General features: G+C 40.7%; 1 protein-coding gene across 1 annotated transcript in view; it reads left to right on the top strand.

The window, feature by feature from the left end:
• Positions 1 to 21,298, top strand: part of Dnah9 (dynein axonemal heavy chain 9) — a 332,320-nt gene that overhangs the window by 124,503 nt on the left and 186,519 nt on the right. The window contains exons 29-33 of the mRNA XM_027954056.2: positions 3,855 to 4,012; positions 7,219 to 7,357; positions 8,258 to 8,545; positions 15,791 to 16,001; positions 20,693 to 20,820. Of these exons, the coding sequence (XP_027809857.2) occupies positions 3,855 to 4,012; positions 7,219 to 7,357; positions 8,258 to 8,545; positions 15,791 to 16,001; positions 20,693 to 20,820 (924 nt within the window). The remainder of the gene's footprint in view (positions 1 to 3,854; positions 4,013 to 7,218; positions 7,358 to 8,257; positions 8,546 to 15,790; positions 16,002 to 20,692; positions 20,821 to 21,298) is intronic.

Below are 21,298 nucleotides of genomic sequence, written 5' to 3'. Positions count from 1 at the left end.
ACCTGTTTGAACTCACTCCTCCAGAATTTTTTATTTGTTCTATCTTGGATGGGGGTAGAAATTTGCATAAGAATTTGATTGGGTCCAGGCACATGCTGTAGATGGTGGCAAGTCACTGATATCTTCTTGGCCTCTGTCTCCCAATCATGGAAATAACTGGTATGGATCAAGGTTTGGCAATCTCAGAACTATTAATGTTGTGGACTGAGAGTTCTCTGTTGCAAAATTCTGTCCTGTGTGCCGCAGGATGTAGAGGAGCATCCCTGGCCTCTATTGGATGGATGCTGGCAGCATCCTCAGTTCAGTTATGACAGCAAAAATGGCTCCAGACACTGTCATATGGGGGTGGCATATAAAATCTCCCTCCATTGAGATTGCTGATTTCTACAAAGATTTCCACATTGTTTGTTTTTTTTTTAAAAATAAACTGGTTAATAAAATAATTTTTGTTATTTTGTAGAAATCATAATAACCAGTATTATTTTCAGAGCAAATCACATTACTCTGAAAATGTATGACAGTCATGCTCCACATAGCAACGTATCAGCCTATGACAGACAGTATATATGACAAGAGTCCGGTAAGATATCACCTTACGGCATTGCATCCATCTTAGTTTGTATAAGTACATTCTGTGATGTTCATGCAAACATGAAATCATCTAATGGCATAGTTCTCAAGTTATCCCCCTGTCATTAAGTGACCCGTGACTATATCTGATGAGGTCCTAGTGTATGACTGGCATGGTGCTTTTTTTGGTAGAAGGGGACTTGGTGAAAAGCAAGTGCTTTGGCACCAGACTGCATGATTTTCGATAAGGGTTTCCCACTTACCAACTGTTGGATAGCAGCCAGACTTCCTGTTTTTCTCAGTTAACCTCTTGTTTTGAATTTTAGATTTATAGAATTTTAAATTTATAGAAAAGTTGCAAAAATGTTACAGATAAAGTCCCTGTATATCCCTCCCCCAGCCTCCCGTACAGCTAACATCTTACATAAGCAACATAAGCAACGGATGGTTTCTTAACTGCTTTCTGCCTCAGTTTCCACATCTATAAAATGAGGATCTAAGACCAACCCATCTCATACAGCTGTTGAAAGTTTTGAATGGAATAATTTAGGTAAAATATTCAGAAGCACCTGGTACTCATCAAGTGCTCAAACTATTTTCAGTTATTATTTTTTATCATTCCCTGTGGCTTTAAAATCTGCAAAAATGGATGAGTCTGTATGGAGAAACAGACCCCCGTGAGTGCAGAGAATATCTAGCAGCTTTAGCTGTCAGTCTGTGTCTACATGTGTGTGCACTTCCTCCTGGCTGAGATTGCATTGAATCTAGTTTTCCAGCCCACCTGCTTCTCCCCACTGACATCCTGAAGCTTCTGGACTTTGTTTCAAAGTTTGGACTTTATCCATGACTCATCTGGACCCTGATCACCATCACATTGCAATGGTTTATCCTGAAGAAAGTCCTGGCAAACGGTCTCCACCCTACGTGAGCCAAGCTAAAGGAAATGTCTGTGAGCACCAATGCTTCAACATTAACCACATCCTCCAGTCTGTTCAGCATTCTCCCTCCAGGGGCCCCCTACAGAATTTTACACAAAAGCACAGATGCCTCCAATTCAAAAGCGCATCGTAAAATTCTTGCTGCGTGTGAGGTTTCTGGGCTTTGGTGTTTGCAGAGAGAATGCTGAGTCAGAACCAACAGAAGAAAGGGTCCTGGGCTCTGGCCTTTAGTCTACACCCAGAGGTAGCAGAGCAATTTGTAAATGCTAATCAAACTCACTTCCCTGCTCCCTAGCCACGATAGTGTTCTGTATATTTTATAGATGGGAGGACTGGCCACAAAGGAGGAGACCAACCTTTACCAGCCATACAACTTGCAGAGTGACAAGGACAACATGGGGCTCCCCAGCAGACCTGGGCTGAGCTGTGAGCCCCACACAGATCAGCAGAGCTCAATCTGTTTGGCCAGTGTGCTGGGTGCTAGAGACAGCCTCTGCCAGGATGGCATTGGTATTCTGCAGGGAGAAAAGAAGTTTCACTCTCACACTAATTACTGTGAGCTCAAAATGCATTCAGTCATTAGAGCTTCACTTTGAAATGGGAGATGAATCCTAATTGCGGAGTTGTCACACATGGTGGCAAATGCTGCCCTTCTAGGTGCAGGGAGATAGCCTTGCCCATAGATAGCTGATGGTCCAGCTGTTTTCCTACTCATCTCTCTCTCTCTCTCTCTCTCTCTCTCTCTCTCTCTCTCTCTCACACACACACACACACACACACACACACACACACACTCACCTCTGCAGCCCCATCTTCACAGACATAAACTACCCTCATCTGTCCTTCCAGCCTGGAGCTTGTGCACATGCTAGAAGCTCATTGAAAAGCCTGCCACTGGTCCCCGACATTCTGGTTTTGCTCTCACGTACCCTGAGAGAGACTCGAAATTCTCAGGGACACTCTCGGGTCTGGCTGAACAAGGCTGGCTTGCAAGTGTTGGCCTTTTGACTTCCATTCCTCTGTTGCTGATCATTTTTGCATGTGTCTTTCAAAGCACCAGGTGTGAAACTAAGTGGCTGAATTTCATTTCTGCCTGTCTTCCCACTACCATAAAAGTGATCTATAACCCATATAGCTCTGACCAGGTCAAGCTTCAGCTTCAATATCCCTCTGGCTCCAGAACTGATTTAAGAAAAAGTTGATTCTCTTTTAGAAAGGCACTTAGAGCCCTTTGGATTGGGGGCCCCAGCTTACCTGTACCATGTGGTTCCTGCCACTCCTCATCATAGACTGGATGCTCCACAAAGGAGCCGCCATCTTCTTTCAGCCTGTGCATCATGCCAGAGACAAAGTCTGGGGGGAAGGTGGGGAGGAGTTGTCAAGGCAAGGACCACAACAGCAGTGATAACGGTCACATTAACATCGTCTGTGTATGCTTCTATTTTTAAGCATTTTCTGTACACCAAGCTCTTACAGACTTTATTTAATTCTTAGAACAAGCCCAGGAGGTAGGGACTGGCATCTCACCATCACACAGTGGGGAAGAGCACAGGCCGGCATCTATTTCCCTGGACCCAAATCTGGAGCCCAGTTAGCATTTCTGTTAACTGTGAGCAAACTTCTCCATCTCTCTGACCTTCTGTTTTAACCTAGAGCAATCAGACTGATGGGATTAAAATGCTCCCCACCAAGGATTGTAGGGAGTTAACACATAAAAAGAATTCAGCGACTGGGTGTGTAACTCAATTGTAATGTGCAAGGCTCTAAATCCAATCCCCAGCACTAGAAAAAAAAAATAGTGCTCAGAATAGCACCTGGCATGTAGCTGGTACTAATATGCTTTAGTTATTATACAGAGGAAACTTACATTCAGAAAGAAATACCTGCTTGCTGTTCACTCTCATCCTGTTAGCTACATTGTTATAAATTTGGGTGTGGGCAGCCAAATTTCTTCTTCTTTTTTTTTTGGTAGTGGGGGCAGGGTGGGTAACCAAGGATTGAACTCAAGGACCCTTGGCCACTGAGCCACATCCCCAGCCCTATTTTGTATTTTATTTAGAGACAGGGTCTCACTGAGTTGCTTAGCGCCTTGCCATTGCTGAGGCTGGCTTTGAACTCCCGATCCTCCTGTCTCAGCCTCCCAAGGCACTGGGATTACAGGCATGTGCCACTGCGCCCAGCAAATTTCTTTTAGATACTACCCAGCACTCATTCAGCAAAGGGTCCAGGGTGTGTTCATGGTGGCTGTCCTTCAGTGAAATGGACCACAGGGTAGTTGTTGGTGTTGTGTGTAACTGGGGAGTCCCTAAAGCACCTGGAGGCATCGTCCTCTGATTGGCCCACCAGGTAAAAAGCATCCAAGATGCAATTAGAGATAAGAAGCAGCGGTTCAACTTCCTTGGGGAGGAGATTAGCCTGAATCCTTCCGTGGGCATCTTCATCACCATGAACCCAGGCTACGCCGGCCGCACTGAGCTACCTGAGAACCTCAAGGCTCTCTTCAGGTAAGCAGAAGCTTTGCCCCACAGGAGGGACTATTTTTCCACTGAAAATATATGATGCATATATTAGAGAAAATTTGGAACATTTAGAAAGTCGATTTCTTAAATCTGCTTTTTCTGTAATGCCATCAACTGTAAAATGATTTTTTGCTTAATTGCGTTCAGTTCCTTATGTGTGTATTTGAATTTTATTACACTTGTAACCTATATTTGTGGCCTGTGTACAGTTTTGTATTGTCTTATTTTTTTTCATTTCATAGTCTATCAACAATACTTTCTTCTATTAGATATGTTTAATGAATCTCATTTCATGATGGCATATTTTTTTTAATCAAGTACATGGCCCACAATGTAATTAACTGGTCTCTCATGGTTGAATATTAAGACTATTTCTAACATTTAAAATAAATTCATACATAATGCTGCAGTGTACATTTTTGTATATAAATCTTTTCTTTTTTCTGCATGCCTGATTATTTTGTTTGGCTAACATCCCAGAAGTGGAATTACTGAGTTAACGAGTAAGAACATTTTTAAGGCTCTTGATACACTTTGCCAAATTGCTTTCTAAAAAGCCATAGTACCAAATTACACCCCTAGTAGTGATGCATAGAAACACCTCTTTTATTTCACCCTTGCCACCATGCATATTGCTATGTTTTTAAATCTTCCTTATTTTGATAAGAAAACACAAATGCATCTCCTAGCAGGAGTTGGAGTCTACATTCTTTTTGCAAAAACATGAGGTTGGCCAACAGAGGGAAAACTGAAGGGTGCTCCCAGCTTTCTGATTTTCTGCTTACTGATTTTAGGAGAGGTAAGTAAACCATGAGGAGCTATGACACCACTGTCTCATATCTTGGAGTGAGACTCAGTGCTCTCTGCCCAGGTGAAATCCACACTTTTATAGACTTCTGAAGCCTTGGGAGGCCCTGTGTCCATTAGCCCCTCACTTTTCTTTAATTTCTTTTTGGTAGGTGGACACAATACCTTTATTTTATTTATGTGGCACTGAGGATTGAACCCAGTGACTCACACATGTAAGACAAGTGCTCTACCACTGAGCACAGCCCCAACCCCTAGCCCCTCACTTTTAAATCACTCCAGTCAGGGCAAATTCCTGTCTCATGAGTAGTTTGGGTGTATCCTCACTCAGGCAACTTTGCCCAAGAAACATTGGAATGTTAACAACTTGTCTACACTGCCGCAGAATACTGCATTGCATACAATTTATTTATGCAAAGTATTTATTAAATGAGCTTTGTGTTACAAACAATAATACAGGTAGCTTCTCTCACCCAAATAAAAATTGTTCTTTTTTTTTTTTTTTGGTACCAAGGATTAAACCCTGGGGTACTCAACCACTGAGCCACATCCTCAGTCCTTTTTTATACTTTACTTAGAGACAGGGTCTCACTGAGTTGCTTAGGGCCTCACTAAGTTGCTGAGACTGGCTTTGAACTTGTGATTCTCCTGCCTCAGCCTCCCAAGCCACTGGGATTATAAGAGTGCACACCACACTCGGCTGTTCTTTTTTTTTTTTTGTAAGAATTATTCTTGACATTTTTTCCCTAAATGTAAATGGAACTGCCTTAGTCCATTCAGGCTACTATAACAAAGTACCTAAACAACAGACATTTATTTTTCTCAGTTCTAGAAGCTGGAAGTCTGAGTTCAGGTTGCCAATGTGATTGGGTTCTAGGGAAGACCTGCTTCCAAGTCGCAGATGGCCAAGTTCTCCTTGTGTCTGCCCTCTTATTATAAGGACACTAATCCAGTTCACAGGGGATCCTCCCTCATGACCTAATCACTATCCAAAGGGCTTTTCTCCCAATGCCCTCATAAGGGAGGTTCGGATTTCACTACATGCATTTTAGGAGGACACAAACATTCAGACCATCACATATATTCATAGAAGAAAATTTGGAAAAAATGAGAAAAAATAGTTTGATAAACAATAAACACAAACTCTACTTTTATATTCAATTTTTATAAAGATCCTATGAGGTAGATACTACTAGTTTCTCCCTTGTATGAGAAAACAGATAAATTCAGCAAGTTGTCCAGGATCGTCAGCCTGGTTGCTAGAATTGGCCAGTAGCCTGACTAGTAAATGGAAAAACTGAAGCTTGAACCCAGAGTCTCTGCTCCTCCCCAGCCCAGTCTTGTCATCCAGAGATAATCAGCGTCACCGCTCAGCATGTCCCCTCTGCTACTGTATTGGCAGAACATTGCTGAGATCCAACTCTATATTGTTTAGTTTCTTGTCTTCACTGATTAATGTTTTCCCACGACATTTAATAGTTTTCCTTCTATAGCATTATCTCTCATGGCCACATCACATTCTGTTGTGCAAATGTCTATTCTGACCTTCTGTCCAAGTTACCAAATAAATCTTGAGAATCTAATAAGTATCTTGTAGCTCCTTGGAATTTGAATGCAATGCAAAATATTTCAAGGAAAATTCTGGGCTTGAATGAAATGATTTTGAAATCTTTGCATCAGTGTAGGGAAAACGCAATTAAAGAATTGTAGCAATGTTAGGCTCCAATTACTTACCTAATCAACTAATAAAAATAGGTCATTTTAAAACCAAATGCCTCTAGTGCCAGAGTTTTAAAAATCATGAAAAAAAAATGTTTATATAGAGACAAAACTCTCTTTCTGTGTTCTCATACATATACCATTTTGAGTCAATGTGGAGTTAATAGGTACCTACCTTAGACCTCAGCATTAGAAATTTACATTTGTTTGCAAATAAATACAGAATATGCCCTGAGTATCTAGGATTGGGAGCATACATATCTCTTGAGGATGGGGACTAGGGAGACTCTAAGTTTCTTGAAGACACCCAGAAAGAATCAGTTCCTCAATCTTGGCCCCAATCTATCCTGGATAACTTGCTTTATGGATCCACGCATTGTGTAAAGTGCATAAGTCTCAAGATACAAGACCCAAGTTATAGCCCAGCACCACCCCGTCTGCTAACATTGTCATCACCTTGAGTAAGACAATGTGCTTCCTTTATCCTTAACTAACTCAACTCTAACTTGGAAGTCTTAGATGAAATAATTGCAAAAAATTTTCCATGAGTTTTTTGAGCTCACAGATGCCTCTATGTGTGATCTCAGTCAATGTCTCTTGTCCTATAAACTCTCTTCAACTCTGTGGCTGGGAAACTGTCTCTACTTCTGTCTCCCTGCCCACAGGCCTTGTGCAATGGTTGTTCCAGACTTTGAGTTGATCTGTGAGATCATGCTGGTGGCAGAAGGATTCATCGAAGCTCGGTTATTAGCCAGGAAGTTCATTACCCTTTACCAGTTGTGCAAAGAGCTTCTCTCCAAACAGGTAAGACCTCTAGAGAGGATGATGAACAAAAGGCCCACCAAGGCCCCAACTCTGGAAAGGCTCTGGGGCCAATGTATTAGAAATTTCTAATGTAGAGAATCACTGTGCCCATAAACATTCTACAAGCTCTGAGTGCTTCTGAAATAAAGATAGGTGCTCACTTTTTAGATCAACATTTTTTTTAAAAAATTCTTCAACCAAAGAACTCCATTTTTCACTAGAATACTTAGCAACGCCTCACGGACATAATTGTCCCCTAAGAAACATTGAAATGGCTAACAAAAATCCTTGGAAGGAATAGTCTCTACCTGAAGGGCCATGAAATGAAAAGGGTGTTGGGAAAAGAGTTAGGTATAGCTAGCCTCCTGCTTCTCACTGCTGTTTGTCCCTCAGTGTAGCCTCTGGCTAAGACAGGCTCCCCTTAGGGGAAAAGCACTTTAACAAAATACGTCTAAGCATCTACAAGGTTTATTCCCTGGATGGAGAATTTCTTGGTGGCAAGGACAGCTATGAAGTTTCCCTGAGCTGTTCCAAGTGCGTTTCGCTTCTCTTTGGGGTCTTCTTGCATTGATCACCTTTGCTGTCACAACACAGGCTCTCTCCGTCCTCTGAATTCTGTCCAAGGAGGAGGAAATTCTGTTTTCATCTCATTTCCTGTAGTATTGATTCTCCCTGAAGCCTCATCCCTTGTCTGGGCTGTGCCTGCCTCAGAGCCAGAAAATGCCAGACCAGGACTTGGAACTGTGTGATCGGGATTTTCTAAGTCCTGAATCCTCTCCCAGGCATTTGCCTGGACTCCAAAAATGACCTAGAATATGTGTTATGTATAATTTTGTAACCTGAGCATATGGCGCTCTGCATCCCAGCAACTTGGGTCTCATCTACATAACTTGCCCACAGGATCACTATGACTGGGGCCTGCGGGCCATCAAATCTGTACTCGTGGTGGCAGGATCCCTGAAGCGAGGGGACCCCGACCGACCCGAGGACCAAGTCTTGATGCGCTCCTTGCGAGATTTCAACATCCCCAAGATTGTGACTGATGACATGCCTGTGTTCATGGGCTTGATTGGGGACCTCTTCCCTGCCCTGGATGTCCCCCGAAGGAGAAACCTGGACTTTGAAGCCTTGGTCAGGAAGGCGGTAGTGGACCTAAAGCTCCAGGCTGAGGACAACTTTGTGCTCAAGGTACTTGATGCTTGTCCTCTTGAGCTCTGTCTCTTCATGTTGTTCTCAGACCATGAGTTGTCCCATCATCCTTAATCCAAAGGGTTTCTTTAGATATACGGAGATTATCCAGTTAGAAGTAGTTTAATCCATTTCAGCCATTATTTTTGGTTGCTATTTTTTTTTTATCAGAGCTTTATAGTTATACACAGTAGTTGGGTTCATCCCAACAAACTCATGCATGCATAGAAATTGATTTCAGTTCACGATCCCACCTTTTCCCTCTCATTTTTTTCTCTCTCATTCTCCCTCCCCTCTCCCCTTCTCCTTCCTCAACTCCACAGGACTGCCTTTTGCTTGTCTATTAATTTAGATTTGATCGATTCTTAATATGATCCTATCCTTCCCTCCCCCTTTCCTTTATTTTACTCTAATTCCTCAAAGGTCAGCAGTTCTTTATTGGGGACCCACAATGTGGAACGCCTGGTAGGAAATATCAGAGAAAAATGGAGGAAACCCCCACCATCTGCATCAAGAGGAAACTGATGGATTTCACAGTAAAGACCTGAAGGAAAAAAAACTGGACCTTTAGTACAAATAGAACTAGCTTAGTGGCTGTAGGAGCCAGTGTGCATTGAACGACTCTTTGTCGGCTACGGGGGCTGCAATTGCAGACGAAGGACCTGTAAAGCCATCTCCCCTTCGTGAATTAGTGAAGAAGGCTCCATCTGAACTGGATCCTCAATTGTGATTAATATTATCTCTATCAAAATCAAACATACTCAGCTTCTACCCCTGGAATAAAGAGGCACAGGATCTCAGGTTTAAGGGTGCAAAGGATGTACTGACTGTGAGACAGGGTGCAATTGCTCAGGGAATTAACTGCGCTAGCATTTTCACTGGGGTTAGAACTCGGTTTTTGAGTTTTGAGGGCTTGCATACAAAATTCTCCACATTTTGAATGGCCTATCCCCACCCTGTTTTTCCACAAGTCTGTCTTTTTACAGTGTCATTGTGCAGAAGGTAATGTTTTCAGGATGAATAAAATGTCGTGGTACACGTAGTATAAGTAAAGCTTAGAGTGGGAGGAAACAAGTGCCACAAAGAAGGGCGGGGGTCCTGAAATTCAAATAGACGTGGACAGATTGTTTTCCTGTGCAATAACATGTGTAAGAAATACATCTGCACTGTTTTAGAGTTCGCAGGTGGTTTTATATTGTGTATCACATTTGATCCCTCAACAACCTCTAAGGCAGAGGATGCAGATGAAGCATTTTACTTTTCCAAGGTGCTCCACTAAGATATCTCCTGGGAGGGGAAAGTGCTCCCCCTGCAGGAACTACAGCTAAGGGGCAGGTCCCTTCTACTCCACTCCAGAAGCTGTTTCTGGTACACAGTAGTTTCACTGGTAGAGATTTAAGCCCCAAATATATATAAATAGAATTAAGGATGAAGTGAAATATCTCCTCCTTACGACAAGCAGGTGCCTGCTTTCATTTATGGGAAAGAGAGCAGAGCATCACCCCGTCCTCTGCAGCTGTGACCGTTTCTGCCAGTTGGCCCCTTCTCCCCACTCCCTATGTCCCTCCTTCCAAGTTCAGAGTGCAGGTTTTTGAAGTAGAAAAGAGGGTAGGATGGCCTTCAACGTAGAGAGAAAAGGATCAGCAAAGGGGCATATTGCGGGAAATAGATTGTACAGGCATCAGCAGGAAGTCCAGTGTTGCTAAAGGCAAAGGTATTAAGGCGATGGGCGCCAGAGTAGGGGAGAGCAGGACACAGGCAATAAGACTCAAAGGACAATATGGGACCATGATACACAGGGCCCTGAATGCCAGGTCAAGAGCTTTCCACTAAAGGGTCTAATCCTAAGAGACAGTCTCACCCCAGAGATGGGTTAAATGCCATGAGGTTCTTAGAATCAGGACAGCCCACATCTTGCCAGACCTTCTGAGATCTGGTCATGTCACCTCTTTCCTCCACATCCTGCATCTTTTTCCCTTTCAGAGCTTTACCCTTTCTCTCTGTGTACTTATCAGCTGGGTGACATCATGCTTCCTTCATTTCTTACCCTTCTTTGTAACAGCTGTTCCATGATTCTCTATTCAAAGGAAAGTAGAGACTCTCCACTTGGAATAGATGATGCCTCTACCCACTTTTTATTTGCACCATCCACTTGAATTTGGGGGAAATAATTTCTCGAAGCTGATGTGTGAGGCTCTAGTGGCATCCCCAAATCCTTTAAAAGTGGTACTACGTACTACAAATCTTTATTTTTTAAGAAAGAGGAAATGACTCGTAGAGTACTAGAAACTTGAAAGGGAGCATTACAATACATTTCTGGAAGAGGGTTAGATCCAGTGGAATAGAGGGGGCTGCAGAACACTTTGAAAGGGCTTTGGGGAAAAATGGGGCCAGGAGGCAGCTATTCTGCCAAGCAGAACCCTGGAGAAGCTCTGGGCTTGGAGTTTCAGGAGGGCAGGAATGAGAAAGAGAACCAACATAGCTGGGGGTGGAGGGAGCATCATCAAATCTATTTACCCTACAATTCTGCTACTTGGCTTTCCACACTCTTTTCACATTATCTTCTTTCAATTCCCAATTCCCAAGCAACGCAGGCCATCCACAAACAGGCATTTAACTCAAAGCCAAAAAGAAAAAAAAAGAAAGTCTTTAAGAAAATTTAATAAAGTTCTTTGGGGGAAACAGAGGCTACTATTGGGGTATTGGTATTCCGAATTAGAGCCCTCCATTCTCTTCTGGGGCCCTCAATAGAAGGCCAGTTTCAGCTCTGGCACCCACAGGTGAAGGGATAAAGATGAAGGCCAAGGTCTGATAACGTCCATAGAGCTTCTCCTCGGTCCTCCTACCCTACGCAGAGACCTACATGGAATTGTACACGTTGAAGGGTTGAATTTTATGGTATGTGAAATATATCTCAAGAAAGCGGCTGAAATGAAAAAAGGTGGAACTAGGAAGTGATTTCCAATGGATTTAGTTTTCACGGGTGCCTATAGTCCTACACAGAAGTGGAATTCATTATGATCTGCTCCTACCTGCACATGGCACAGTGTGGGTACTTTCATTCATCCCCCGCTCTGCCCTCTCAGTCTCCTTCCTATACTGCTTTCCCATCCCTTTCATGAGATTCTTTCCACCACCCACTTTTTCTGAATTCCTTATTTCTCTCTAGCTTCTGTATAGAAGAGAAAACACACAACCTTCAATTTTCTGATTCTGGGTTTTTTTACTTCACATAATGTTCTTCATTTACTATCAAAAGACATATTTCCTTCTTTATGGCTGACTAAAACTCCATTGTGTATATGGACCACATTTTCTTTACCTGTCTATCCTGCTCCTTGTTATTTATCCAGAAAAACTAAGACCCACATCCTTTAGTAATACATGCACATTCATGTTTATAGCAGCACAATTCTTGGTAGCCAAGTTATGAAACCAGCCAAGGTGTCCCTCAGTAGAAAATGATTTGTTGTTGTGGTGGTTGTTGTTGTTTGGCATCAGGGAATGAACCCAGGGATGCTTAACCACCAATCCACATCCCCAGCCCTTCTTTTTTTAAAAATATTTTTTAGTTGCAGATGGACATGATACCTTTATTTTATTTGTTTATTTATATGTGGTGCTGAGGATTGAACCCAGGGCCTCACATGTGCAAGGCAAGCGCTCTACTACTGAGCCACCACCTCAGTCCCTCCCCATCCCTTCTTACGTTTTAATTTGAGATCGAATCTTGCTAAGTTGTTTAGGGCCTCTCTAAATGACTGAAGCTGGCTTCGAACTCGTGATACTCCTGCCTCAGCCTTCTGAGCTGCTCCGATTACAAGCATGCATCACAACGCCTGAAAGAAAGTGATTTTAAGTCTTACTAATATCAGGGTAGGATGCCATTGTTCAGTTGATTGTATGTGGGGAGAAAAAAAAAAAGGGAAAACCTGAGTACTTTAGTCAGCTTTTTCACTGCTATGACTAAAAGTCTGACAGAACAATTTTAGAAGAGAAAAAATGTATTTAGGGGCTCATGGTTTCAGAGGTTTCAGTGCATAGATAGCTGGCTGAATTCCTCGGGGCTCAAGATAAGTAAGAACATCATGGCAGAGCGTATGGCAGAGGGAAGCAGCTCACAGGATGATCAGGAAGCAGAGAGAGAGAGACTCTACTCACCAGTTGCAAAATATATACCCCAAAGGCACACCCCGCCAATGCCTACCTCCTCCAGCCACACCCTATCTGCCTTCAGTTACCACTCAGTCAGTCCTGTAGGGGATTGATTAACAGGCTCTCACAACCCAACCATTTCTCCTCAAAACCTTCTTGCATTGTCTCACACATGAGCTTTTGGGGGACACCTCTCATCCAAACCGTAGCACCTGGGAGTATAACATAGTCTCTACTCAGCAGCAAAAAAACCCACAACCACTACTCTCCCTGTCCTCCTCCTCCTGTTTTTCTTTCTCCTCCTCCTCTTCTCTTCCTCATCTCCCTTTTCCTCTACTTCCTCCTCTTCTTTGCTTTTTAAAAACCCAATGACCTCAGGTCAACAGCACGTTTAAAAACCCTCCAAATGTTTTCAGTCATACTCAGAATAAAACACCAACTACCAATCCTTGCATGTCTGACCCTGCTTAATCTCATCTTCTACCATCCTCCCATTTTTCCCTTCCCTCCAAGCTTACTGCTCTCACTCTACCTGGATGGCTTCCCCCTGCTGGTCCTTACATGGCAACTCTTTGTCATTTATAACTTAAGCATCACTCTCTTGACGATTCTCCTTCCTCATTATTTTCTGGGAAGATTCTGCATCAAGCCCACTAGCTCGTACTTAGGTTTTATTTTGAGACAAGTTCTCTCTCTCGCTAAGTTGTTTAGGGCCTCACTAAGTTGCTGAGGCTGGCTTTGAACTCACAATTCTCCTGCCTTAGCCTCCTGAGCTGCTGGGATTACAGGCGTGTACCACAACGCCTGGCATCCTAGGAAGAGTAATGCCTTGAGATAGAGACAAAAAAAAAAAAAAACCTTAAAACAAATTTTATTATTTAAATTCTTAAAGCATGAGGACTCATGATCCTCCTGTCTCAGCCTCCTGAGCTCCTGGGATTACAGGTGTGCACCACCTTGCCCAGCCTCATCCTTCATATTTTCAAACAATATTTATCTGATGCTCTGGGAAACAAAATGCAAATTAACATCTCAGTCAATTCTCCTGCCACAAGAAAAATTGGCCATCTTGCCTCAAAATAGCCATTTATCTGCTGCCTTCATGTTGAACCCGTTACTACCACTCTTGTCTTATTTCGCTGGCTATACAACTCTAAAATTCTTTTTAACATCAGTATTATTTAAATTCTTAAAACATGAGTCAACATCTACCATTTTAAAGTATAGAATAAATAAATTAAATGCATGAGAGAAACTTTCCATTTTTCTCATCACCCTGTGAATATTTGGGTGCATTTTTCTACTCCTCTCCTGAGAAAGTTTTATTGTGCAAAATATGAAGAAACCTGATCTACTAAAACATTCAAATATTTTGACTCATGATACACAAGACCATTCATGATACAAAAATCTAGACCTTTCCAATCATCCTTTTTTTTGGAGGCGGGGAGGTACTGGGGATTGAACTTAGGGGCACTCAGCCACTGAGCCACATTCCCAGACCTATTTCGCATTTTATTTAGAGACAGGGTCTCACTGAGTTGCTTAATGCCTCACTTTTGCTGAGGCTGGCTTTGAACTCACAATCCTCCTATCTCACAATCTTCCTCAGCTGCTGGGATTACAGGTGCGCACCACCGTGCCCAGCCTCATCCTTCATATTTTCAACCAATTTTTGTTCAGTCCTTGGCATGTGCCAGATTCTCTGTTAAGACACTAAAAGGAGAGAGAGGAATCACAGCCCTTTGTACCTTCAGTGAACTGATCAGCAAGTGCTGAGACAGAGAAGTAACTACTGCAATATCATCAAGTGCTAGGATGCAGGCTGTGGGTCCAGCACACCTACCCCACATGGAAGGCTTCTCACAGGGGTTGGCCAGAGGCTAGCAGGAAAAAGGGAAACTTCCAAACAGGAGGCAGAGTACGTTCAAAGGCACAGGGAAGAAAATCATCGATTGGAGAGCTCCAAGTAGTTGTTAGGATAGAAAGTGCAGGTTGGGGGATGAGAGATAAGAGTGGAGGCTGACCTGGGTCAGATTGCAAAAGGGCCTTGTAAACCAGTCTCAGGATTTAGGTCTTTGTCACTAAAGGTATGGAGAACCTTTGAAGAGCAGAAGGACAACAGTGGCCTGATTCCTGTAGGTTTACTCCTACGACACTGTGGAAAGCTGCACCTGGAGGCCAGGCAGACCAAGAGTCACCTTCAATGCCACTACTCTCATCCATCCCACTAACCCATCCAACCAACCACATCAGGCTCTGTCACATTGCAAGACTTTGATGATCTGTTAGGATTAGGGTTAGGGTTACCTCTACTTGAAATATCCCCCCTGGGCATCTTTTAGATAAACTCCTACTCATCCTGGGCCTCCAGCTCAAATGCACCCTCCTTTGGGAATTCTTCCTTGTTCCCATTATTTTCAAAATCAATTGTTCCCTCCTCTCCATTCCCATAGCACTATATAAACACCTCTATTAGCTGGGAGCAGTGGCACATGTCTATAATCCCAAAGATATGGGAGGATGAGGGAAGAGGATCTCAAGTTGGAGGCCAACCTCAGCAACTTAGCTAGACCCTGTCTCAAAATAAATATATAACAAGGGCTGCAGATGCATCTCAGCACCCCTGAATTCAATCCCTAGTACCAAAATAAATAAATAGTCACCTTACATCATAATAATTTGCCAACATGATTTTCCTTTTTTAGTTTTTTATTGGTACATTACACAGAATACTGGGATTCTTTATTATATATTTGTACATATTCATACCCTCATAATACTGGGGAACAGAACTGTCAACATAACTTTCTTCTCCATCAGACTATAAGATTGCAAATCAATCTCCCTCTTCTGGTACACTGTTTAGCACTCCATTGGTGACTAATAATTACATGACTGCATGAGGAACACATAAATAAATAAATTGTGTTGCCCTTATATCCCAAACTCATTCCAAATACATTTTGGGGGTAAATAATGCTTCCTCTTTTGACTGCAGTTCTCACCTCAGACTGGCTCCCAGAAGAGCCATGGGCATGTAGTTGAGTGACAAATTGGTCCCTCAGGTCCATCTTCCTGTCCCCACAGGTGGTCCAGCTGGAAGAGCTGCTGGCAGTGAGGCACTCTGTGTTTGTGGTGGGTGCAGCTGGTACCGGCAAATCACAGGTGCTGAGGTCCTTGCACAAGACCTATCAGATCATGAAACGTCGCCCTGTCTGGACCGACCTCAACCCCAAAGCAGTCACAAATGATGAACTCTTTGGCATCATCAATCCAGCCACGAGAGAATGGAAAGATGGTAAGAGTGGGTCTCCCGGGGAGAAAGCTCCTGCTATCCTGCAGTCCTTTGGACAGGCTTCAATATCCTGGGGTGAACTGCAGCCGAGAGGGCTTTGAATGATGAGCTTGGGACCACAGGAGATGTGAACACCATTGAAAAAGAAGAGTTTGGGCTGGAAGGGAACCTCAGCTTTTCAGATGTTTTCCCTCCTTGGAGACCTCTTTCAGTTACCTTTTGGAAAGGACTCCTAAATAAAATAAAGCAGGGCAGGTTTTCAATGGTATTTGATGATTCTGGAGCCCACAGCAGTATGGAGTCCCTACACTGCCTGGTGGTGAGTGGGTTTAAGGTGTGGCGAGGTAGGGAAGCCCACGGTTCACTTCCGAAGAAGAGGTGCAGGCTGGCATGCCCCAGGCACACCTCTCCCCCATCAGCAGGGCCCCATCAGTGATGGGGAGGCTGCATGCCAGGGAACACTTCCCTCACCAGGTCCCTGGTGATGATGCTCAGATGTCCTTTCAACTTCAAAAGGGTTCCATATTCCCTTCCATGGTGACTAAAAGGACCCCAGACCCTTGTTCACCCTGTGCTTCTAGAATGAGGAAATCCAGCTCCTGCCTGCTGTTTCAATGTCTGCCTCCATCAGAGCCAAACTGTCTGGATGTCTTTAATTTAGGAGCGTCCGTCAAAAGCCTGGAGCAGGGAAATTGTAATGAGCAGCATCTCTAATTTTTATTTCACTGACTGTTAGTGAGGCCTAGCATCTTTTCATTCTCATTGGTCTTCGTGTGTTTTATTTCTCCCTGTTATTTTGAATCAGTGGGTAAGAATTCTTCATATATCAAAGATATTAACTCTTCATCTGTTATTCACACTGCGAATGCCCCCCTCCCCATGGATCATTTGCTCCGTAGACTTTTTATGGCATATTGAGCCATACATTTTTTTTTTTTAAAGAAAAGGAAAATTATGTCTGTCTAGTCATTTTAGCATCTGGGATTCCTATTTAGTTTATAACTCCTTCTAATTTTCAGCTACAGATGTAGTATCATAAATTTGGTCAATAAGGATTTTTTACATTAACTTTTTTTTTAATCCATCTGGAATTTATTTTGGGGCTTAGTATGAGGTAGAATAGAAAATGAACTTTATTTTTTTCCAGATGGGTAATTGATTGTGCCAGTATCAGTATCATTGAATAAACCATCCTTTCCCTCTGAATTTAAACGCCAGCTTGTCATTTATTAAATTCTACGTACTGAGTTCTGATTCTGGCCTTTCTGTTGTGTTCCACTCCCCTACTTATCTAATCCTGTACTAATGTCAGTCTATTTTAGTAACAATCATTTGATAGCATATTTTAATACCTGATAAGGTTAGTTCTTCAATAGTCTTCAATAGTCTTATAATTTTGTTGGATAGTCTTAGGCACTTCCTTTTCCATTTTATATTTAAGTTCAATAATATAATTCCACATTTTAAATTTTGTTGGGATTATGACTAACATTTTTATTAAATGTATTCATTGAAGTTGGTGAAATTAACAAAGATAAAATAATCACAAATCTATAGTCACTGAATAAGATATCTGTAAAGTAAATGGCATATAGGCTTTTAAAGTTTTTAGGAAAAACTTGATAAAAATAAAATATTGTGGGTTAATTTTAATATATTCTTTTCAAAATTAGAAAATTCCAGGAGACGGAAAAATAAGTATATATAGAAAGGAATTTGTAAATACATCATCAAGCTCAATATAACACATAGTCACAGAACTCTGCATCCTATAAATAGAAAATATTTTTTTCTTAGTTGGTTCATGGAATATTTCCAAAAATTAAAAATTTTGTTGGCTTCGGAGGAAGCTATATTTAATTCAAAAGCATCAATTTATAGGCCACATTCTCTGATATTGCAACAGGATTAAAAACAACTAACAAGAAAATTATCCAGGCTAATTTTACTACTTCCAAATCAAGAAATGTTCTATACCTCTGGATCCAAAACAAAATTAATTCCCAAGCCTCTCGGAATTAATAAAAAGAATTCTTTATATTAAATCCATGGAATACCTCTAAACCCTATAAGGAAAAATTTTATCATGGAAGGTAGGCTAGAAATAAAGGAAGTTAGCATCTGTATTAAGCAATTGCTCAAACTAAACTTGAAGAAAATGAGTGAAAGGAAATTAATAAAGATAAAATCTGAAATTAGTCTGGAACAGATGCAAAACAAATCATAGAGAAGATAAATATGAACATTTTTACATAAAGAGCAATACGTTCATTGTGTACATAATTAATGGGGAAATGGGTAAATACTTATATATGATTAGGAATTAGAAAGGATATATAACAGTAAATATAAACAAGATTAGCGTATATAAGTAGATGACACATATTTGACAAACTTGAAGAAATATAAGATCACCTAGCAAAATATAAATTAACAACATGTATTCAACAAGAAGTAGAAAAGTTGAGTAAACTAATTTAAACAAAATATACAGAAAGTAAAAGAACAAAAACAAATAATTTCAAAAATCATAAAAAGGATAGCTCTGAATTAGTTCATTTTATGGAGCCCGAATAATATATATATATATATATATATATATATATATATATATATATATATATATATATGAGAATTTTTATATATATATAAAAGAGATAGAGAATTTTTATATATATATGTATATATATACATATATATATATACATATATATACACATATTTTTTTTTTAGTTTTTGGTGGACACAACATCTTTATTTTATTTTTATGTGGTGCTGAGGATCGAACCCAGCGCCCCACGCATGCCAGGCGAGAGCGCTACTGCTTGAGCCACATCCCCAGCCCCTGAATAATCTTTAAATCAACTTGCATGTGGAACAACAAAAACATAATAATAAAAGTTCAGTTTTACTCATTGATATAGATTAATATAGATGCAAACATTCTAAATAAAATATCAGTAAATAGAATCCAACAGAATCTCAAAAGAATAATACAGCTGTAATAGTGTATCAATTTACAATATCAATAAATAGAAGGGAGACTAATTGCCTATAGGAAGGGGTTGAGGAGAAAGAAGAGAAGAGGAAAATGCATAATACTAGGGATTGAAATGGAGAAAACTATGTTATATGCATTTATGGATAGGTCAAAATGAACCTCACTGTTATGGATAATTGTAATGCACTAAAATTTTTTTAAAATTAAAAAAAGAAAAATATCACTTTATATTTCATGAGTCAAATAGGTACAAATAAAATATCCAAGAACCAGAAAAACTTTGCACTTATGAATTCTATGTGTTCTTACCTATGGCAGAATTAGAATAAAAATTAACTACTATTAAAAAAAAAGAATGACACAATTAAACAAAGTAGAATCTATTCCAGGAATATAAGGATAGATTAATTATTTTTTTAAAAAAAGTATTAGCTAAAAGTATTGACATGTTAAAGGAGAAAATTATTTGATGAACCTATAGATACTGAAAACCTAAAGCCATTACTGAATGTACTAAACAAAATTGGAATAGAAAGATATCCCTTAAATATGGTACCTAAAGTGAAGAGGAAAATGAAATCACTCTGAATAATGATACACTAAAGTCATCCATTAAAATCAGAAACAAGTTACTGAGGCCTATTATCAACGTTATTATTCAGCATTCTCTGCTGAGATTCTAGAAAATGCAGTAAGATAAGAAAAGGGAATATATGGTATAAATTAGAAGAAAGGAGAAACATTATTGTTTTGCTCATTCAGCAACTTTATGCTTAGAAAACCCACAGGACATTATTGCAAAAAAAAAAAAAAAAAAAAGTCACTAGAGTTAATAAGAAAATTTATTAATGTTAACCAAACATAAAATAATTACGCAAACTTTCATAGCTTATCTCTATATTCTATACAAGTAATATCCACCTAAACATGGAAATATAGGGGGAAAAAATCCCATTCACAATAACAATCAAAAAGATGATATACTTAGGAATATCCTTAACTAAAGAGGTATATTTAAAAAGTGATAAAATTTATGGGCATGGTGGCAGGCACCTGTAATCCCAGTGACTAGGAGACTGAAGTAGGAGGATTACAAATTCAAAGCCAGCCTCAGCAACTTAGCACAAGACTCTGTCTCAAAATATTTTAAAAATGGGCTGTGTATGTGGTTCTGTGGTTAAGTGCCCCGGGTTCAATCCTTGATATCAAAAAAAAAAAAAGCTATAAAATTTTATGGTGGACATAAAACAATAACTGAATAAATGAAGAAAAAAAAGGCAAACTGTATTATTGAGTGGGAAAGTTTAATATCATAAAATCAATTCAATCTAAGTTAGTGTTTAAATTTCATGTAATGACAATATGAATCAAGGGAGAGGCCCAAGTCCTGTCTTAGGCAAGATTTACCAGGGCTGCAATTAGGAAGGGTGAAAATTTCACCTAACCAAGTTAAATGTCATTCTGTCATGTTACAGTCACTTGCTGAAATGATTCACAGAAAGTTACTCTGAGACCCAGAGAGAGCGCACCTCTGGTGTGGTCAAAGAGAATTTTCGGTAGAGCAAGACACAGAGCCTCGTCTGATCTACCTGTTCTATTTACCCCTCCTTTTGAGTGCTAGTGGGGCAAAGCTTTGTTAAGACAAAGATTATTGATGTCGAATGGAAAATAAGTTACCAGTGCTTCCTTTTAGGATTGTTCTCTTCCATCATGCGGGAGCTTGCCAACATCTCCCATGATGGACCTAAGTGGATTTTACTGGATGGTGACATAGATCCAATGTGGATTGAATCTCTGAATACTGTCATGGATGACAACAAGGTATCAAAGCAAGTGGGGAGGGAAATCCCCATATCATCCCTAACCATCAATACAGCCAGTGCTCCAAGCAGGTGCACTTGGAAATCTAGACTCCTCACAGTGGTTGGCCCAGGGATTCCATCTGTTGCTGGTGTCTTCTGCAGACATCTCAGGACTGACTGATTATGTTCCCACCTTGACCTGCTTCAAGGGCCCACTTTTGGGATGGTGTTCTGTTTCCTTTAAAAACTTCTGCCTGCAGATTCATTTGACATTCAGAATGGAAAGAAATCATAAATCATCTATTCAAGTCTTTTTTTCTTCCTCATACTTTTCCTTTTCTAAAAATCAGAAAATGATGGATCAGAAACATTCTGAGCCTGTCAGACTCCCTCCATAGCGGTAAATATCTATCCATTGTGAGCCTGTGTTATTTTTTCATAAAACAATGAAAGCTAACTGAACTTCCAGTAAAACGTCTGTTAAGCTGGTAGCTAAA

Source organism: Marmota flaviventris, chromosome 17 (genome assembly GCF_047511675.1).
Source record: "Marmota flaviventris isolate mMarFla1 chromosome 17, mMarFla1.hap1, whole genome shotgun sequence".
In the NCBI taxonomy this organism is placed as follows: domain Eukaryota; kingdom Metazoa; phylum Chordata; class Mammalia; order Rodentia; family Sciuridae; genus Marmota; species Marmota flaviventris.
This window is presented reverse-complemented; position numbering and strand designations above follow the sequence as displayed.